Source organism: Muntiacus reevesi, chromosome 1 (assembly GCF_963930625.1).
Source record: "Muntiacus reevesi chromosome 1, mMunRee1.1, whole genome shotgun sequence".
Lineage (NCBI taxonomy): Eukaryota > Metazoa > Chordata > Mammalia > Artiodactyla > Cervidae > Muntiacus > Muntiacus reevesi.
This window is the reverse complement of record NC_089249.1, coordinates 186,476,225-186,495,591: the sequence shown is the minus strand read 5'-3', so window position 1 is coordinate 186,495,591 and position 19,367 is coordinate 186,476,225. Positions and strand designations below refer to the sequence as shown.

The 19,367-nt window shown below is 47.9% G+C and overlaps 1 protein-coding gene across 1 annotated transcript; it reads right to left on the bottom strand.

Moving 5' to 3' along the window:
* Window positions 1-1,908: 1,908 nt before the first annotated feature.
* PGLYRP2 (peptidoglycan recognition protein 2) lies at window positions 1,909-7,287 on the bottom strand. Its single transcript, XM_065932030.1, has 5 exons — window positions 7,197-7,287; window positions 4,988-6,073; window positions 4,263-4,473; window positions 3,354-3,651; window positions 1,909-2,352 (listed from the first exon to the last, which is right to left on the bottom strand). Exons 1-5 carry the CDS (start codon window positions 7,285-7,287, stop codon window positions 2,263-2,265), a joined length of 1,776 nt encoding a protein of 591 aa, XP_065788102.1. The 3' UTR covers window positions 1,909-2,262.
* Between the last annotated feature and the right edge of the window lie 12,080 nt (window positions 7,288-19,367).

The window sequence follows — 19,367 nt, the reverse complement described above, 5'->3', positions numbered from 1 at the left end:
CATTTATATGACATTCCAAAGCAGGCAGAACATGTGTAACAAAGTCAGGAGATGGGTTTCCCTCTGGAGGGGCTGGAGACTGGGGAGGTGGGGGAGTACGAGCAAGCCTTTTGGGAGTCGATTTTTTTTTAAATGAAGTGAACTTCAGGTAGTATAAATATAACCTCTTTTATTTCTTGAGCTGAGTGTTGGTTCCATGGGTGTGTTCTGCTGTGAAAATTCATTAACCACACATTTTGGCACCCTTTGTTGCATCTCTGTTATACCACAATAAGTGTTCACTTGGAAAAAAAAAATGTGGCCAAATGCTGTTCTAAGGAATGAGTGAGTTAACGTGGGAATCAGTAGAATATTGGCCCACTGGTCCCAGAGTGAGTTTGAGTGCCAGCTGGTCCTTCTTTCACTGTGTGACCTCAGGCAAGTCACTTCCTCTCTCTGAGCCTTGGTTTCCTGATTTGTACAAGATGATAGCATCAGTTTCAAAAGATTTATAATGGGACACTTTGTTTCTTCAACTAATGTTCCTTTTATGCCTACTATGTGCTGGTACTGGAGAAGCAACAAGGAACAAGATGAACTTGATTCCTGCCTTCCTGGAGCTCACAGTACAGCCAGAGAGACAAGTCCTGAACATGAATGTAGGACATCTAGCTGGTAAGGAGGACTTAAAAGAAAATAGACAGACTAGAGGAGAGGCTGAGCACAAGAGATCCACTTTGAGCTGGAAAAACCCAGGAGGGCCTCCATGATGAGCTGGCATTTGTGACCTGAAGCATGAGAAAGAGCTGATCGTGGGAAGGGCATACCAGATAGAAGGAACAGCTTGTGCAAAGGCAAGGGTGACCAGCGTTTACGTGATGGGATGGTTAGAACTGCCCTCATTAGCATGTGGCCTGTGCAGTCACCCAGGGCCCCATGCTCAGGGCTCTACACTGAGCTTGATTTAATGCTCTGCTGTTGTTGGCTTGAAGTTCCTGCTTTTTGGACAAGGGGCCAGCATTTTCATTTTACACTGGGCCTCGAACCTTCTATAACCTGTCCTGAGGAGGAGGGTCTTCAGCGAGGATCAAAAATCCTTCTCCAGGGGCTGGACATGTTCACGCAGGTGCACACACCTTAGCTATGCCCACCTCATTCATACTGCACTCAGTCCGCTCACTGCACACACAGGTAGCTTCTCCCAGTGTTCTGCTGGATCTCTGAGCCTTCACCACTTTATTGTGTACTGGCCCCACTCCCTACCATTTTTGCTGGAGGACTTTTCTCTGACAGATGGAGCCCACATTGCCCATACAACTAGCAATCCCAAAGTGCCAGCACGTTATCATCTCCCTGGGAGCTCAGGGCTTTCCATGTGGCTTGGTGGTAAAGAATCCACCTGCCAAGCAAGAGACATGAGAAGATCCCCTGGAGAAGGAAATGGCAACCCATCCCAGTATTCTTGCCTGGGAAATCCCAAGGACAGAGGAGCCAAGTGGGCTACAGTCCATGGGGTTGCAAAGAGTTGAATACAACTGAGTGATTAACAGGAAAGAAAAAGAAAGAAAGAAAACAACCAGGGGGCTGCCCTCAACCAATGACTATGGGAGTTGGAGGATCAGTACTCCAACTCCCTTGCCCTGTAAGTGGGATGTCTCTGAGGTATATACCCTACACTGTTCCCCAGAGGTCCCCAGTGGGATGCAGCTCCACATGCCTCCCATACCAACATGACTTCGCTTCCCTGTGTCATTTCCTTATTCCCCAGGTGATATGTCCTGGCATCACCACCCAGACAAACTACTTCCACTGGGATTCTTGTCCCAGAGTCTGCTTCTGGGCCACCCAAACTAAGACAGAACGTGCATATGCAGATGATGCTTGAACACAGGCTTTCCATTCATGGTGTCCTTTATTTTTTTAGTGTTTTTAAAAAATTATTTTATTTTCTGGCTGTGCTAGGCCTTTGTTGTTGTGGGTGGGCTTTCTCTAGTTTCAGCAAGTGGGGGCTGCTCTTCATTGCAGTGCTCAGGCTTCTCATTGCGGTGGCTTCTCTTGTGGAACACGGGGCTCTAGGTGTGCAAGGCTTCAATAGTTGCAGCACTCTGGCTCAGTAGTTGTGATTTGCGGGCTCTAGAGCCAGGGCTCAGTAGTTGCGGCCACAGGCTTGGTTGCTCCGCAGCATGTGGAATCTTCCCAGACCAGAGATCAAACCCATATCCCCTGGATTGGCAGGTGGATTCTCAACCACTGGATCACCAGGGAAGCCCCTCCAAGGTCTCTTTATTGGAGGTCAGTGGATAGCAGTATCATTGGAGGTGGTCTTCTCTTGGATCTGCTGGAGGCCCTCCTGGCAGTTCTTGGTTTCACATTCTGAAAAAGACAAGAGAGTTTAGGTTGGGGGTGGGGGTGATAATGGAGCTGGGTCTGCCCTCTTCATGGTTGCACCATTGATGGGTAAGAGGACAGGGGCCCAAAGTGAGGAGGTGGGTACAATCCCAACTGCAGGCCAGCTTATGGAAATGGAGTGGTAGTTTGAAAGTGGAGCTTGATTGTACAAGGGTGATTATAGAGGTGTTTCTGTCATTATGGTCGGTGGTGCAGTGCTATCATCAAGCTGAGAATGTGCTGACTAGGCCAGCATAAGAGCTGGCTCCAGATTGTTCCAGCATAAGAGTTGTCATCAAGGGTTAGGGAGCTGAACAAGGATCCTTGGGACTGAGATGGTCTGGGCAGAGGATTGCAACAACTGGGTTAGGGGCTGGGCAGAAGCTGTGTGGACTTCCCAGGTGGTGCTAGTGGTAAAGAACACACCTACCAATGCAGGAGACATGAGAGACTTGGGTTCCATCCCTGGGTTGGGAAGATCCCCTGGAGGAGGGCATGGCAACCCATTCCACTATTCTTGCCTGGAGAATCCCATGGACAGAGGAGCCTGGCAAGCTATAGTCCACAGGGTTGCAAAGAGTCTGACATGAGTGAAGTGACTTGGCACACAGCACAGAAGCTGTCCCATGCAAAGAGGTTTTCTATAGTGGGTCACAGGCTTGATCACTGTTGTGTGGACAGAGAGCCGTTTGGGTTGTGAGCAAAGGTGAGGGCAAAGTTAGGTGGCTGGGATAAGGTTGTGAAATGCAGATGGGCAGGGGCAGTAGGCTATGTTGCAAGCAGAATGACTGAAGCCTGGGTCTAGATTGCCTGAAGAGACTGCAAGGGCGTGCAGGGGTCTTGGCTGGGTTGTGGGCACAGGGTTACAGGAAGGAGTGAGAGGGGTCTGCTGGGGTTAGGCAAGAAGGCAGGGATCAGGGCACGCGCTGAACTTGTGAGCACAGAGGGGTCTCAGGCCGAGAAAGTGCGGGCGTCGGGGGACTCACCTTGTCGAAATGCGGCCAGGTGCTCAACAGGTTGAAGAGCCGGTCGCCAGGGCACTCGGTGCGCACGAGCTGGCGGTGGCCTAGCAGCGCGTAGTCGGGCCGCAGGAGGCCGGCGCGTACAGCGCAGCGCGGGAGCTCGTCTCGCACCGCGCGCAGCGCGGCCTCTGAGGGCAGCTCCGCGGTGTAGTTGCCGATCAAGGACACGCCGAAGCCGCGGGAGTTGTGGCCGAGTGTGTGCGCACCCACCCAGTGCCATCCGCGACCCTCGTACACGTAGCCGTCTGAGCCCACCACGAAACTGCGGAGGAGAGTGGGAAGCAGGAACCAGACGGCGTGAGGCCTCCCTCCGCATCTTGCCCTCTATCCCAGTTTCCACACCCGCGCCAAGGGCCACCGTCACCCCAAGTTCCCCCCGGTCACGCAGACTCCACCTCGTCCAGCCATGTCCCACTCTCCCTCCAAATGCCACCCCAGAGATAGTCCCGTTTCTCTGGATCTGTCCTCAACACTAACCTGGTCTCTTTCTACCCAGCTCCCTCCCCATTATTTCAAGTCTAACTCCTCCGCAATTCTGACCCTTTTCTGGCTGAGATCATATCCATCATTGCTCCGTCCCAGACTTAGTCGCTACCACAGGTCCTGTTCTCCCAAGCCTGGACTCCTTTCCTGGTTCCCACCTCAGACTCAAGAGTCCCACCGTTGAGCTCTTTCTAGTAGCCATGAAGACTCCACCCCCAGTCTAGGCCACGCCCCTCTCCACTCTGGCTCCACCCACCCTAAACTCCGCCTCCGTTTTGCCTGCTTAGCTCAGGTTCAAACCCCGCCCCCTGAGTCAGGCTCCGCCCATCCAGTCTCTCCACTGCACCGCCCCTTTATCTGCTAGCCCGCGTTCGGCAGGTTCCCGCCCACCTGTATCCTATGTCGGCCCAGCCTTGTGTCTGCTGGTGGAAACGCTGCATTGAGCGCATATCTGCGGCGCAGCGCTTAAAGCTGGTGCAGGGTGGCGCGGGCAAGTACGTGTGGTGCACAAACAAGAACCCGAGCGGCAGCTTCAGCGGCGTCGGGCGGCCCTGGTACGGTGCGGCACCCCAGCGGCAACGCGGGTGGATGGCTGGACACCCTGAGGGGAAGGGAGTCCAGAGTGGGAGTCAGCGAGGTTTCTCTGCCTGCTGCCTTCTCCCACACTAAGAGGGCGTGTAAGGATCATCCCTCCAGTCTCCTCCCAGATTTGGGGAGGGTTCATTCTCTCTTCAGTCTTCCCCAGTGGCTCAGATGGTAAAGAATCTGCCTGCAATGCAGGAGACCCGAGTTCAACCCCTAGGGTGGGGAAGGTGCCCTGGAGAAAGGAATGGCTACCCACCCCAGTATTCTTGCTTGGAGGATCCCATGGAATGAGAAGCCTAGCCACCGTCCATGGAGTCATTAAGAGTTCAATGTGACTAACACTTTTTACTCTTTTCACTTTTCAATCACACCACTCTGGTCCCCACTGGGAACTAAATCTAACAACATCCTAGTCCTGTTGGCCCCCTCTGGAATCCCCTAACCATAGATCCCACTAACCACAGATTCCCACTGGCACTGAGAAGGTATCTGTGAGAAGGATTGTCTCAGTGGGTGGGGGTCCTGCTCACCTAGGAAAGCCTCAGTGAACTCCTTGGAAGCATGGGTGGCCACCTGTGCCAGCTCTTCTTGGCTCATGCCCTGTAGACGAGGATGTTCTGGCTCTAGTCTCTGTAGCAGGATGAGGGCCCCCCATACTTGCTGGGTCAGGGTGGGGGCCGAAGTCAGAGCAGCTCCGTTGTGCCGTCGGAAGTTGCTTCGGAATCCTGGGTCTCCTGCTACCCCGGCTCCATAGTACTGGCTCAGCAGGTGACTGAGCGGTGGCCGGGGCCCAGGGGTCCGGCTGAGGTAGTCTCCAAGGAGGGCTCCATCCAGGGCACCATTGAGGAAGGCCGTGGTGAGGGGTGATGCCTCAGGACCCAGGAGCGTGAAGGTCCTGGGAACAGAGAGCTGGTCCCAGCATCCCTCAGTTCCCACTCCAGAATGATTCCAGGTCTGGGGGCCCTGGAGGAAGTTCAGGCCCAGGTCTCCAGCCAGGGTGACCACAAGGACGCTGTCCACAGCGGTTGGTAACTTGGCCTTGGTATCTGGAGAGGAGGCTTGGACATCTGGAGAGCCAGGTCTAACTTCTGGAGAGGTGGCTCCAACATCTAGATCTTTGGTGCTAACATTTGGAGACACAGCTCTGACATCCGCAGAGGTGACATCAGGAGAGGCATCGCTGAGCCCTAGGGAGGTGTCTGCAAGGTCTGGAAAGGTGACTCCAGTATCCGGAGGGGTGGCCGAGCTCTCTAAGGAGAGGTTTATGATTCTGTGTCCCTGAAGCCCTGCCCAAAGCCCTGCCAGAAGAGGTTCCACAGCCACGGTCGAGCCATCGGGTGCTAGAACCACCCCATATTCCTTCCCATCCTGCACGCTGTGTCTTGCCACCTCTCCCATCAGGCCTCGAAGCTCTGGGCTCAGCGAAGGAGGATCCAGATCGGTGGTGTTGAGACCCTTCCCCTCAAGCAGGAAGTGACGGAGGGGACTGTGGGTATCAGAGCCCTGGGCTGACAGCAGCCATGCAGCAGCACTACGGCCAGCCTCCGTGGCTGGCGCCTTCTGCTCCAGCTCCGCCAGGGCCTGGATGACAGAGTCCATGAGCAAGGGCAGGGTCGCTGTGGGAGGAGGGATGGCATTAACCCAGGCAGTACCCCCTGTTCCTCAGCCTCCTCCTGCCGCGTATACATCTCAGTGCCCCCAGTTCTTTGTGGACAACTTCACAACGTCTGACACTGCCCTTGTGTAGGTGAGGGAACTGAGACACAGAGAGCAGGTTAAGGAGCTTACACTACTAGTGGGCACTGGGGAGCCACGGCAGCTTCACGAGCAGGAGATATACATGGCCAGGTTGAGATTCTAAGATTGCTCTTTTGAGTGCCGTATGAAGAATATAATTTTTTGGAGGGCAGATCAGAGTAGAGAAGGGGAGAGAGGATGGAGGTAAGTAGTGAAGGTGGCTGAAGCCAGGATGGTGATGCTGTGATGGATAAGAGTGGGCAGTGTCCTCAGGTATCTTGAGGGAATGATGGACAGTTTTTCTTAGTGGACTGGAGTTTGCAGAAGTATAGAGGGAACGGTGTTTTGAAGGGTGCCCAGGGGAGGGTGAGCCTGTGCTATGTGAGAGAAATGTCAGTGGCTGAACTTGGAACTTAGAAGTGTGGGGCTCAGAGCTAGGGTGAGTTGTTGAATAATAGCTGACGTTAATTAAACACTTAATGTGTGCCAGGCACCATTGTAGGTGACTTATATAACTGAACACATTTAATCTTAACAAGGACCCTATGAGTGTGAAGAGGTTAAATTACCTACCTAAAATCACATAGGGAGGAAGTGGAGAGGCAGGATTTGAACACAGGAAGTCCTAATCCTTACACTCCACCATCTGCTGCAATTCAGACTCTTCTCCAGACAGTTCACTTAGTAATTCCTCTATAATTTTGCTTTACTCTCTGCCTAAAATGTCCTTTACTGCTTAACCACCAAGTAAAATTCTTCTTCCTGTCCTAGATTTATATCTCCTCCTCCAGTCTTCCTAATTTCTGTTCTTTTGACCCCAGTTTCTTCCCCCAGCCCTTGCCCGGATCCTATGGGGTTGGGAACATCTGTGTTCCCAGACTGGAGTTTCCGAGAGACTTGAGCCTTGTGAGTCCAACCTCACCCTGTAAAGAGCTGGACGCAGAGGGGCAGCAATATACTGAACTAAGAGTCCTGGCTTCAGGCCTCTGCCTTCTGACCCACCTGTCCCTGGCTCCGGCTGCAGCAGCAATCCATACAGGATCCAGAGTATACCCTGGACCACCACTGTGGGCTTCCAGTTTCCAAAGGACATAGCCGGTTGACCTCAGCGGAGATCTCAGCAGGGCTGAAGGAGACAGACAGGGCAAACAAGTAGTACCTCCAGCTACTGTCAAAGTCCAGCGGTGAATGACACAGCTGCCGCTTGTGGAGTTGTGGGCGGGAGGCCGCAGAGGCATGGGTACAGAGTGCCCATTTCCAAGGTCATCTGGGTCGCAGGGGCTCCCCTAGCCTATCCCATTCTTCCCAGGCTGAGGTCAAGGATCAGTAAGTTCCAGGATGGGCCTTGGAAACCAGATAGTTCAGACTCCAGCAGATTCAGCCCATTCCCCAAGAGAGGTAGACTAAGGCCCATCCAGCATTCCACCCTTCCTATGGCGATAGTTTTGTGGCTGCTTCTGGCCACCAGAGGGGACTCTCAAGTGCCTGCCCAACTGGTAGGACAGGCTGTGCTGAGAGTGGAGAGAGGAGAGACCTGCCTGAAGTTGACACTACCTCCTGCCTTCTTTGATGCCAGCACTTTAGCCTCAGGCAGAGGGTGGGTGCAGGGGCCAAGGACTGTTTTTGCTGAAGTCTGTTCGGAGCGTAGGGGGACTCGGAGATGTCACTTCTCATCTGGTTCCAGCTCCGGATCCCATGCCATCAGGAATAGCTGAGAGCAGGAATTGGGCTCGGGGAAGGTGTTCGGGACCCTGACTCTGTCCCCGGACCTGACTTCTGGGCTCACCTGGCCTCACCTGGGCTGGTGGTGAGGGGTTCTCTCCCTTTTCCGCTGGTGTCCGTGGCCAAGTCCTGCTGAAGAGAGCCTGTCTCCCCTTTATCTGGTGTCAGGTGGGATGGGCTCAGCTTGGCTGGGGCTGCCATGGATATTGCTTCACTGTGGGCCTCCCATCTCGAAACCAGCCCGGGGAGTTTCCAGGAGACCCACCAGGCTGGGCATTCAGCAGAGGGCGGGCCCTGGGCGGGCCTGGGAATATTCGGGCTGAGCCAGGCCTGGGATTCCCCAGGGGGCCTACTTAGCTATTGAGAGTCCTCTTTCTGTTTACCCAGCATGGGCTTCCTTGGTGGTTCTCAAGGTGGTTCAGTGGTTAAAAATCCACCTGCCAATGCAGGATATGCAGGAGATGTGGTATTGGTCTCTGGGTTGGGGAGTTGATCCCTGGGTCAGGAAGATCCCCTGGAGAAGGAAATGGCCACCCACTCCAGTATTCTTGCCTGGGAAATCCTATGGACAGAGAAACAAGGAGGGCTGCAGTCCATGGGGTTGCAGAGAGTCGGACACAACCAAGCAGGCACCTCAAATGCGCCAAAAAATCCAAAATTCGAAGCATGGCCTAGTACAAATCTGGGTACACAGTGGGGGCTCACAGTTAGGTGCTGAGGGAGGGGAGTGCTTAGCCCAGAGGCAGCTCCCCAGGAGATTCTGAGGAAATCTCCTCCCTCAAGCCCATTTCTGAGGATTTGGGGTCAGGGGCTCTGCCTGGTAGAACCATGCGGAGGATGTGGACTGTGTGTCCATTGGGTGCAGGACTAGAGTGGAGAGTGTAGAATTTAAGGTGGTGCTGAAAATCTCAGCCATCAAGATAATAATATTCTAATGCAATTTTTTATTCTGGCTGTGCCCAAGGCATGTGGGATCCTTGTTGCCTGACCTCGGATGGAACCTATGCCACCTGCATTGTAAGATGGAGTCTTAACGACTGGACTACCAGGGAAGTCCTGCTAACGCAATGTTTTACTTATTTATTTATTTTTTTAAAATGTATTAACTTATTTTATTTGGAGGATAATTTCCTTACAATATTGTGATGGTTTTTGCCATACATCAGTATGAATCAGCCACAGGTATACATGCGTCCCCCATCCTGAATCCTCCCCTCCCACCTCCCTCCTCATCCTATCCCTCTATGTTGTCACAGAGCACCAGCTTTCAGTGTCCTACTTCATAATGCAATGTTTTTAAAGACTAAAAGCAAAGCAAAAAAAAAAAAAAAATGCATGATGAACAAAATAGCAACATTTTCGTAAAGACAGGATCAGGGGCAGTGTTGTGCTCAGATATATTGGAGCCAGAGGTGAAAGGAAAAACCAGGAACTCTGATGCTGTCTTTGTGCCTCACTAGCTTTATCTTCATTCAGGCCCTAGACCCCCTGGGGGTAGCCCCCAAGGGCTGCCAGGTGGACTGTCCCATGAGATCCCTACCTGCTGTCCTCGCAGTCTGGAAATGAGCTTGATGCAGCCTCGTGAACCCTGGGTTTGTCTCTCTGATTCTCATGGCTGTTTGGGGGACACTTGCAGTTTTATTAAAAAAATTTTTTTTTGTTGGTCATCCATTTTATTTTATTTTTTAAAACTTTTTATTTTATATCGAAGTATAGCTGATTAACAACGTTGTGGTAGTTTCAGGTGGACAGCAGAGGGATTCAGCCATACGTATATCATGTATTCATTCTCCCTCAAACCCCCCTCCCGTCCAGGCTGGCACATAACATTGAGCAGAGTTCCCCGTGCTATACAGTAGGTCCTTGTTGGTGATCCATTTTAAATATAGCAGCGTGGACATGTCCATCCCAAACTCCCTAACTCTCCTTTTCTACCATCCTTCTCCTGTGGTAACCATTAAGTTTGTTCTCTAAGTCCCTTGAAGTTTTACTTAACCACCCATTCATGCTCATTTTACCCAGCAGGAGAGTGAGCTCAAAGAGGTTAAATAACTTGCCCAAGGTCACACAGTGAGAACCTGGTGAGAGCTCCAAGCCCACTGCGTGTTTTCACCGTCCTGTGGCAAGATCAGGGTCAGAGGCAAAACTGGTGACAGACCAGTTTCACACCCAGTAATTCTTGGGCCCGATGGGCAGCCTTGATATCCTTTTAAAGCTTGAAGTTTGTGGTAGGAGTTTGGTTGTTTTGGAGCCAGGGACATGGCCAGCCAGCATTTCCCCAAGGGTCCATCTGGGATTAGTGACTTTCTCGGGTGGGACTCTTCCTGCAGGAAACCTCCCTGATTACCCCTGGCTCCCCAGTTTCTCCATTCTGACTCCCTAGCCTAGGATTCCTACCTTTGACCCAGACCTAGCCATACAAAACCCCAAGTTTCTCTGTCTGGGATTCCGTCTCCCCCAGACTAGAAGATGTTGAATTTTCTTAGGATGTCCAAGGATGCCCACCGCAGGTCAGAGACCAGATGGGTAGCAGGGAGTGACTGTTGAGTGTAGGATAGGCCTTCTTGAGGACGTGGGGTCAGTTTGAGGTCAGGCTCCAAAACGCAAGCAACATGCAGGCACCCACACACCAAGGCACCTGGGCTGGGCGGGGCCTGGGAGGCGTCAGGAAGGCTGGAATTCCCATGATGAGTCATCCCCCGCCCCCGCGTCCCTCCCACCTCTGTGAGGGCCAGTGGCAGGGAAGGTCAAGGCCCCTCCAGGCTGCGGACAGACCAGGGGTCTTATGAGAGTACCTGGCACCTAGGTCCATCCTGAATGGAGGTAGCCTCAGCACACACTGTCAGAGCCCTGGAATCTGGATCTAAAGTGAAGCTGGGATCAAGGCCAGAGGACAGAGGAAATGGAGCCTGGGGGCAGGGCTGGGTTTGGGGCCAAGATTAGAGTTAATAACGTTCAGTTCAGTAACAGTGGGCTTCCCTGGTAGCTCAGATGGTAAAGAATGTGCCAGCAATCCAGGAGACCCCGGTGCGATCCCTGGGCTCGGAAGGCATGGCAATCCACTCCAGTGTTCTTGCCTGGGGAATCCCATGGATCGAGAAGCCTGGACTTTGTGACAGTCCCCAGGGTCACAAAGAGTCGGACATGACTGAGCAGTTAGCACTTTCACAACACTTTTTGGGTAACAGTAGCAATAATAAGAGTGAGGACCCTGATGCACTTGTGTACTGCTCTCTGAGAGAAGGTTTTATTTGTTTATTTTTAAAATAATTTTATTGATCTATTTTTGGCCGTGCAGGCTCTTTGTGGTTGCTCAGGCTTTTCTCTAGTTGTTGAGAGCAAGGACTACTCTCCAATGGCTGTGCCCAGGCTTCTCATTTCAGTGGCTTCTCTTGTTGCAGAGCACAGGCTCTGGGGCAAGTGTGGACTTCAGTAGTTGGAGCCCATGGACTCAGTAGTTGTGGCTCCTGGGCTCCAGAGCACAAGCTCGGTAGGTGTGGAGCAGGGGTTTATTTGCTCTGAGACATGTGGGATCTTCTCGAATCAGAGGTCGAACTTGTGTCTCCTGCATCGGCAAGGGGATTCTTTATCACTGAGCCATCATGGAAGTCCAAGATAAGATTTTGTGTGCCCATGTTAAACATTTTTTTTTCTTTGCAGAAGTGTAGCTGATTTACAGTTTTGTGTCATTGTCTGCTCTACAACAATGTGAACTCAGTTATACACATACAGATATTATTGTTTAGAACATTCTTTTCCATTATGGTTTACTATATAATATTGAATATAGTTCCCTGTGATATACAGTAAGACCTTGTTGTTTATTCATCTTGTGTATAATAGTTTACATCTACGTGTAACTCTATGGCTGATTCATGTCAATGTATGACAAAACCCACTGAAATGTTGTGAAGTAATTAGCCTCCAACTAATAAAAAAAATTAAAAAAAAATAGTTTACATCTGCTAACCCTGGGGGGTCAGAAAGATCCCCTGGAGAAGGAAATGGCAACCCACTCTAGTATTCTTGCCTGGAAAATCCCATGGACAGAGGAGCCTGGTGGGCTACAGTCCATGGGGTCACAAGAGTCAGACATGACTTAGTGACTAAACAACAACAATCCTGGGAGCCCTTCACTCCTCCACCCCTTTCCCCTTCAGCATCCATAAGTCTGTTCTCTATGTCTGTGAATCTGTTTCTGCTTTGTAGCTAAGTTCATTTGTGCCATATTTTGGATTCCAAGTATAAATGGTATCATGTTGTATTGATATTTGTCCTTCTCTTTCTAACTTACTTCACTATAGTGTGATAATCTCTAGTCGTACCCATCCTGTCCAACTCTGGATCAAACCCAGGTCTCTCACACTGTAGACAGATTCTTTACTATCTGAGCCATCAGGAAAACCCCTCTAGTTGCATCCATATCATTGCAAATGACATCACTTCATTCCTCTTCATGACTGAGTAGTATTCCATTGTACATATGTATCACATCTTTATCCATTAATCTATCGATGGTCATTTAAATTGTTTCTGTGTTTTGTATAAGCCTGCATTTTTTAAGTTCAGCTCTGGGTTTTGTGAAGAGATGTTTTAAAGCAGGAGTGGCCAAAACACAGTCTGTGGATTGATCATCTGTTTTTGTAAACAGTTGTTTTTTGTTTTCAAGGTGAAATTCACCTAACATAAAGTGAACCACTTAAAAGTGTACATTTCTGTGGTATTATTGCATTTACAATTTTGTACAGCCATCACATGTATCTTATCTAGTTCCAAAATTTTCATCACCCCAATATAAAACCCTGTACCCAATAAACAGCTACTTTTCGTTATCTACCAGCCCCTGGCAATTGCCAATCTTTTGGTCTCTGGATTTACCTATTATGGATATTTCATATAAATGTAATCATACAATATGTGGTTTTTGTGTCTGGCTTTTTTTTTCATTGAGCATAATGTTTTCAAGTTTCATTCATGTTGTAGCCTGAATCAATGCATTTTATTATGAATCATTCCTTTATATGGCTGAGTAATATTCCATTCTGCAGATGTAGCACAATTTGTTTATGTAAAAGGAACATTTCTTGGAATACATTCTCTCCCACTTGTTTCTACGTTACCTATGATTATTTCCAGGCTCTAACAGCAGAGTTGTGTCCCTGCGATGGAAACCATTTTTTGTGCAGTTGAAAATGCTTACAATGTGCATCCACCACCTCCAGCTTTATTGAGATATAATTGACATATAACATTGTGTAAGTTTAAGGCATGCAATGTGATGATTTGATGTAGGTATATATTGCAAAATGATTACCATAATAAGGTTAGTTAACACGTCCATCACCTCACCTTACATAGTTATCGTTTTGTGTGTGTACGGTGAGAATGTTTAAGATCTACTCTTTTAGCAGGTTCCAAGCATACAAAATTGGTGACTGTAATCACTGTGCTGTACATTAGGTTCTGAGAAGTTTTTTTATCTTATAACTAACAGTCTGTACCCTTTGACAAACATCACCCCATTTCCCCCACTTGCTGCCTTGGCAACCACCATTCTACTCTCTGTTTCTATGAGTTCATTTTTTCTTTCGTAGATTCCACATATAAGCAAGACCATACAGTATTTGTCTTTCTCTGTCTGACTTATTTTACTTCGCATAATGCCATCAACTTCCGTTCGTGCCGTTGCAAATGGCAGGACTTTCTTATATTTTATGCCCAAATTGTATATATCACAATTTATATACATACAAATAAATATATAATATATATCACACTTGTGATATATATATAATATGCATACATGCTTAATCTCTCAGTCATGTTTGACTCTTTGCAACTGTTTAGACTGTAGCCTGCCAGGCTCCTCCATCCATTGGATTCTCCAGGCAAGAATACTGGAGCGGGTTGCCATTTCCTTCTCCAGGGAATCTTCTCAACCTAGGGACTGAACCCGGATCTCCTGTGTCTCCTGTATTGCAGGCAGATTCTTTACCCACTGAGCCATCAGGGAAGCCCTTGTATATTATAAGATATCACATTTTCTTTATCCATTGAGGGGCACTTAGGCTGTTGGCTATTATGAAAAAAAAAATGCATCAGTGAACATGGGGTGCAGAAACCTTTCTGGGGTGTAATTTCATTTCATTCAGCTTCATGTGACCTTTAGATAAAATTTGCTGACCCCTGCTGAGCCAGCCCACCCAGATTCCTATTCTTACTCTGTTTCTTACTGACTAGAGAAAGACTTAATCTCGAGCCCTCATTTTGCCTATCTCTGGAATGGAAGAATAGTATCAACCTCATAGGGTTATTGTGAGAGTTAAATGGGCTTCCCTGGTGGCTCAGAGAGTTAAATGAGGAGATCCATGCAGAATGGATTGAAGGACCATGCCTTCAAACTGTGGTGCTGGAAAAGACTCTTGAGAGTCCCCTGGACTGCAAAAAGATCAATCAATCCTAAAGGAAATCAACCTGAATATTCATCGGCAGGACTGATGCTGAAGCTAAAGCTCCAGTACTTTGGCCACCAGACCCGAAGAGCCGACTCATTAGAGAAGACCCTGATGCTGGAACAGACTGAGGGCAGGAGGAGAAGGGGTTGACAGAGGACGAGATGGTTTGATGGCATCATTGACTCAATGGACATGAGTTTGAGTAAACCCCTGGAGACAATGAAGGACAGGGAAGTCTAGAGTGCTGCAGTTCATGGGATCGCAAAGAATCTGACATGACTGAACAACTGAGCAACAACTGTGCCAGGATGTGGAAAGTATTCAGTAAGTAGTCATTTCTGCCCATCCACCTGATTGCCCCGGCCTCCCCAGCAGAGGGCCAGCATACAGGACAATCTATTATGGTCAGACTCCCACATCCTGGATGAGTTCAGACTCACAGTCATTTATTATTTCTGCATCTGGGGCCCTTATCAAGCCAAGTCTTCCCCACTGCCCCGCTCCGAGCACTCCTAGCAGCCAGCTGGGCCTTAGGGCTGGACTCTAGGCAGTCTGAAACCACAGCCAAATTGTTCCATCCAGGGCAGACTGCTCCAAGAATTGATCAGATCTATTTTGCCAAAGGGGAAAACAACTTCTGATGTCTAAGAGTGACCTCACAGCTTCCAGCTGGTGTTATGCTATACTCTCTGGTGGGCAGAGGTTGACTTCAGTTGCCTTTTTCTGGGGGACTAGAGGTGAGATTTAATCTCTCAACACCTGGAATTAGAGAGGAGGGAGTGTGGCAACTGAGCACTCCAGATATTGCAGCGAAACCTTGAGCTCGGCCCTCGGCGGTATGCTAGAGGCCAAGAGTGAGTATGAGGTAAATGGGTTAGATGTTGGCACTTCCTGAGAAATATTTCCCCAGCACCAATGAGCTCCTAATCATCCTGCTTTGATGAAATGATACAGGGCAAAAGAATTTTTAACATTTTTTCCTAAACAGAACATTTCAAGTGTATTCAAAAGTAGAGAGGATTGGGCTTCCCTGGTGGCTCAGTGGTAAAGAATCTTCCTGCCAAAACAGGAGACATGGGTTCAATGCCTGGTCTGGGAAGATCCCACATGTTGCAGAGCAACTAAGCCCGTGCATCATAACTACGGAGCCTGTGCTCTAGAGCCTGGGAGCTGCAAATACTGAGCTTGTGTGCAGAAACTAGTGACTCTGTCTCCCCAGAGCCTGTGCTGGGCAACAAGAGAAGCCACTGCAATGAGAAGCCCATGCACTGCAACTGCAGAAAAAGCCTGTAACGCAATGAAGACCCAGCACAGCCAAAAATAAATAAATAATAAATAAAACTGTAAAAATGTTGCAAATGAAACAACTGACAGAGGATTAATCTTCAAAATATATAAGCAACTCAGACAGCTCCACATCAGGAAAACAAACCGCCTAGTCAAAACATGGGCAGGAGACCTGAGCAGACATGTGTCCAAAGAAGATCTATACATGGCTAATAAGCACAGGAAAAGATGCTCCACATTGCTCATTATTAGAGAAATGCAAATGAAAACTACAATGAGGTATCACCTCACCCCAGTCAGAATGGCCATCACCAAAACATCTATGAACAATAATTGCTGGAGAGGGTGTGGAGAAAAGAACACTTTTGCACTGTTTGTGTAAATGTAAATTGATACAGTTGCTGTGGAGAACAATATGGAGATTCCTTAAAAAACTAGGAATTAAACTACCATATGACCCAGCAATCCCATTATTGGGCATATACTGTGAAGAAACCAAAATTGAAAAAGATACATGTACCCCAGTGTTCCTCGCAGCACTATTTACGATAGCCAAGACATGAAAGCAGCCTAGATGTCCATTGACAGATGAATGGATAAGGAAGTTGTAGTACATATATACAATGGAATATTACTCAGCTATAAAAAAGAACACATCTGAGTCAGTTCTAATGAGGTGGATGAACTTGGAGCCTATTATATACTGAAGCAAGTCAGAAAGAAAAACAAATATCATTTACTTACATATATATATGGAATCTAGAAAGATGGAACTGATGAACTTATTTGCAGGGCAGCAGTGGAGGTGCAGACATAATGAGCAGACTTGTGGACAAATGAGGGGAAGGAGAGGGTGAGATGAATTGGGAGAGTAGCGCTGAAACATATATATTACCACGTGTAAAACAGAGAGCCAGTGGGAATTTGCTGTATGATGCAGGGATTCACACTCGGCCCTCTGTGACAACCTAGAGGAGTGGGATGGGGTGGCAGATGGGAGGGAGGTTCAAGGGGGATGGGACAGCAGAGACCAACACAATATTGTGAAGCAATTATCCTCCAATTAAAAATAAAAACATTTTTTAAAAGTAGAGAGAATTGTATTGGATTGGCCGAAAAGTTCCTTCAGTTATTAAGTTACAAATAAAAGGCACATTTTTCATTTCTACCAAGAACTTTATTGAACAATGTATTCACCGTTATGTACACTACCTGCTGCCATTTTTCAGGCAACTTCATAATTCCATCTTCCCCAAAATTTTTTATGTTTTGAGCAAGGAACTGTTTGAGGTATTTTTTACTGTCTTCCAGGGAAATCAAATTTTTTTCATTAAGAGTATTTTAAAGACTAAAATAAATGCAAGTTCAAAGGTGCAATGTTAGGTGAATAAGGCAAATGGGTCAGACCTTCCCAGTCAATCGGTAGCAATTTTTGCCTTGTCATCAAAGAAATAAAAGGTCTCGCACTATGCTGATGGAAGACTATGTGTTTACTGTTGACTAATTCTGGACACTTTTTGTTACGTGCTGCTTTCAGTTGATCTAACTGGGAGCTGTACTTGCTGGACTTAATCGTTTGGTTTTCCAAAAGGAACTTATCATAGAGGACTCCCTTCCAGTCTCACCATATACACAACATCACCTTCTTTGGATGAAGACCAGCCTTTGGTGTGGTTGATGGCTGTTCATTTCACTTGCCCCATGATCTCTTCTGTTCCACATTATTGTACAGTATTTGCTTTTCATTGCCTGTCACAATTTGTTTTAAAAAATGGAACATTTTTGTTATGTTTTTTAAAAAATAAGGTAGTTTTAATGTATTCATGTATTTTGGGCTGCTCTGGGTCTTTGTGGCTGCATGCGGGCTTTCTCTAGTTGTGGAGAGTGGAGGTTACTCTCTAGCTGCGGTTCTTGGGCTTTTCAATGTGGTGATTGCCGTGGAGCACTGGCTCCAGGGCTCCCGGGCTTCACTAGTTGCTACACATGGGCTCAGTAGTTGTGGGGCATGGACTTAGTTGCTTCACAGCTCTCTAACCGGTGATGGAACCAGTGTTGCCAGCACTGGCAGGCGGGTTCTTAACCACTGAAGCAACAGGAAATCCCTGTTCATTGTGTTTAAGTAAAGAATCGCATATGGAAATAGGATCAAGAAGGTTTTTTTCACTTAAATTATGTACAGCCCAGACATCAAAGTGATGATCATAACCAAACTGGTGCAAATGATTTTCAATGCTTGATTTGGGCATTTTGAGTATGTTGGCTATCTCCCACAATACAATACAATACAATAAAAAATTGTTCTGAATAAAGTTAAAGACAATTAAGTGCTAGTAGAGTCATCTTATGGAAAAAACTGAACACACCTTTTGGCCAACCCGTTGTAATGAACCCCCATAAATATCCATCACCCAGTTGATATATGTCAACTCATGAGGCATCTTATACTTCCATAACCTCCACTCACTGTCTCTTCTCTGCAATGCTATCTGCTATCGATGATTATTGCCTCAGTTCAGTTCAGTCACTCAGTCGTGTCCGACTGTTTGTGACCCCATGACCCACAGCACACCAGGCCTCCCTGTCCATCATCAACTCCCGGAGTTTACTCAAAGTCATATCCATCGAGTCGGTGATGCCATCCAGCCATCTCATCCTCTGTCGTCCTCTTCTCCTCCTGCCCCCAATTCCTCCCAGCATCGGGGTCTTTTCCAATGAGTCAACTCGTTGCATGAGGTGGCCAAAGTATTGGAGTTTCAGTTTCAGCATCAGTCCTTCCAATGAACACCCAGGACTGATCTCCTTTAAGAAGGACTGATTGGATCTCCTTGCAGTCCAAGGGACTCTCAAGAGTCTTCTCCAACACCACAGTTCAAAAGCATCAATTTTTCAGCATTCAGCTTTCTTCACAGTCCAACTCTCACATCCATATATGACCACTGGAAAAACCATAGCCTTGACCAGATGGACTTTGTTGGCAAAGTAGTGTCTCTGCTTTTTAAGATGCTATCTAGGTTGGTCATACCTTTCCTTCCAAGGAGTAAGCGTCTTTTAATTTCAAGGCTGCAGTCACCATCCGTAGTGATTTTGGAGCCCCCAAAAATAAAGTCTGACACTGTCTCCCCATCTATTTCCCATGAAGTGATGGGACCAGGTACCATGATCTTAGTTTTCTGAATATTGAGCTTTAAGCCAACTTTTTCACTTTCCTCTTTTACTTCCATCAAGAGGCTTTTTAGTTTCTCTTCATTTTCTGCCATAAGGGTGGTGTCATCTGCATATCTGAGGTTATTGATATTTCTCCCAGCAATCTTGATTTCAACTTGTGCTTCCTCCAGCCCAGCCTTTCTCATGATGTACTCTGCATATAAGTTAAATAAGCAGGGTAACAAAATACAGCCTTGACATACTCCTTTTCCTATTTGAAACCAGTCTGTTGGTCCATGTCCAGTTCTAGCTGTTGCTTCCTTACCTGCATACAGGTTTCTCAAGAGGCAGGTCAGGTGCTCTGGTATTCCCATCTCTTTCAGAATTTTCCACAGTTTATTGTGATCCACACAGTCGAAGGCTTTGGCGTAGTCAATAAAGCAGAAATATATGTTTTTCTGGAACTCTCTTGCTTTTTCCATGATCCATCGGATATTGGCAATTTCAACTCTGGTTCCTCTGCCTTTTCTAAAACCAGCTTGAACATCTGGAAGTTCACGGTTCA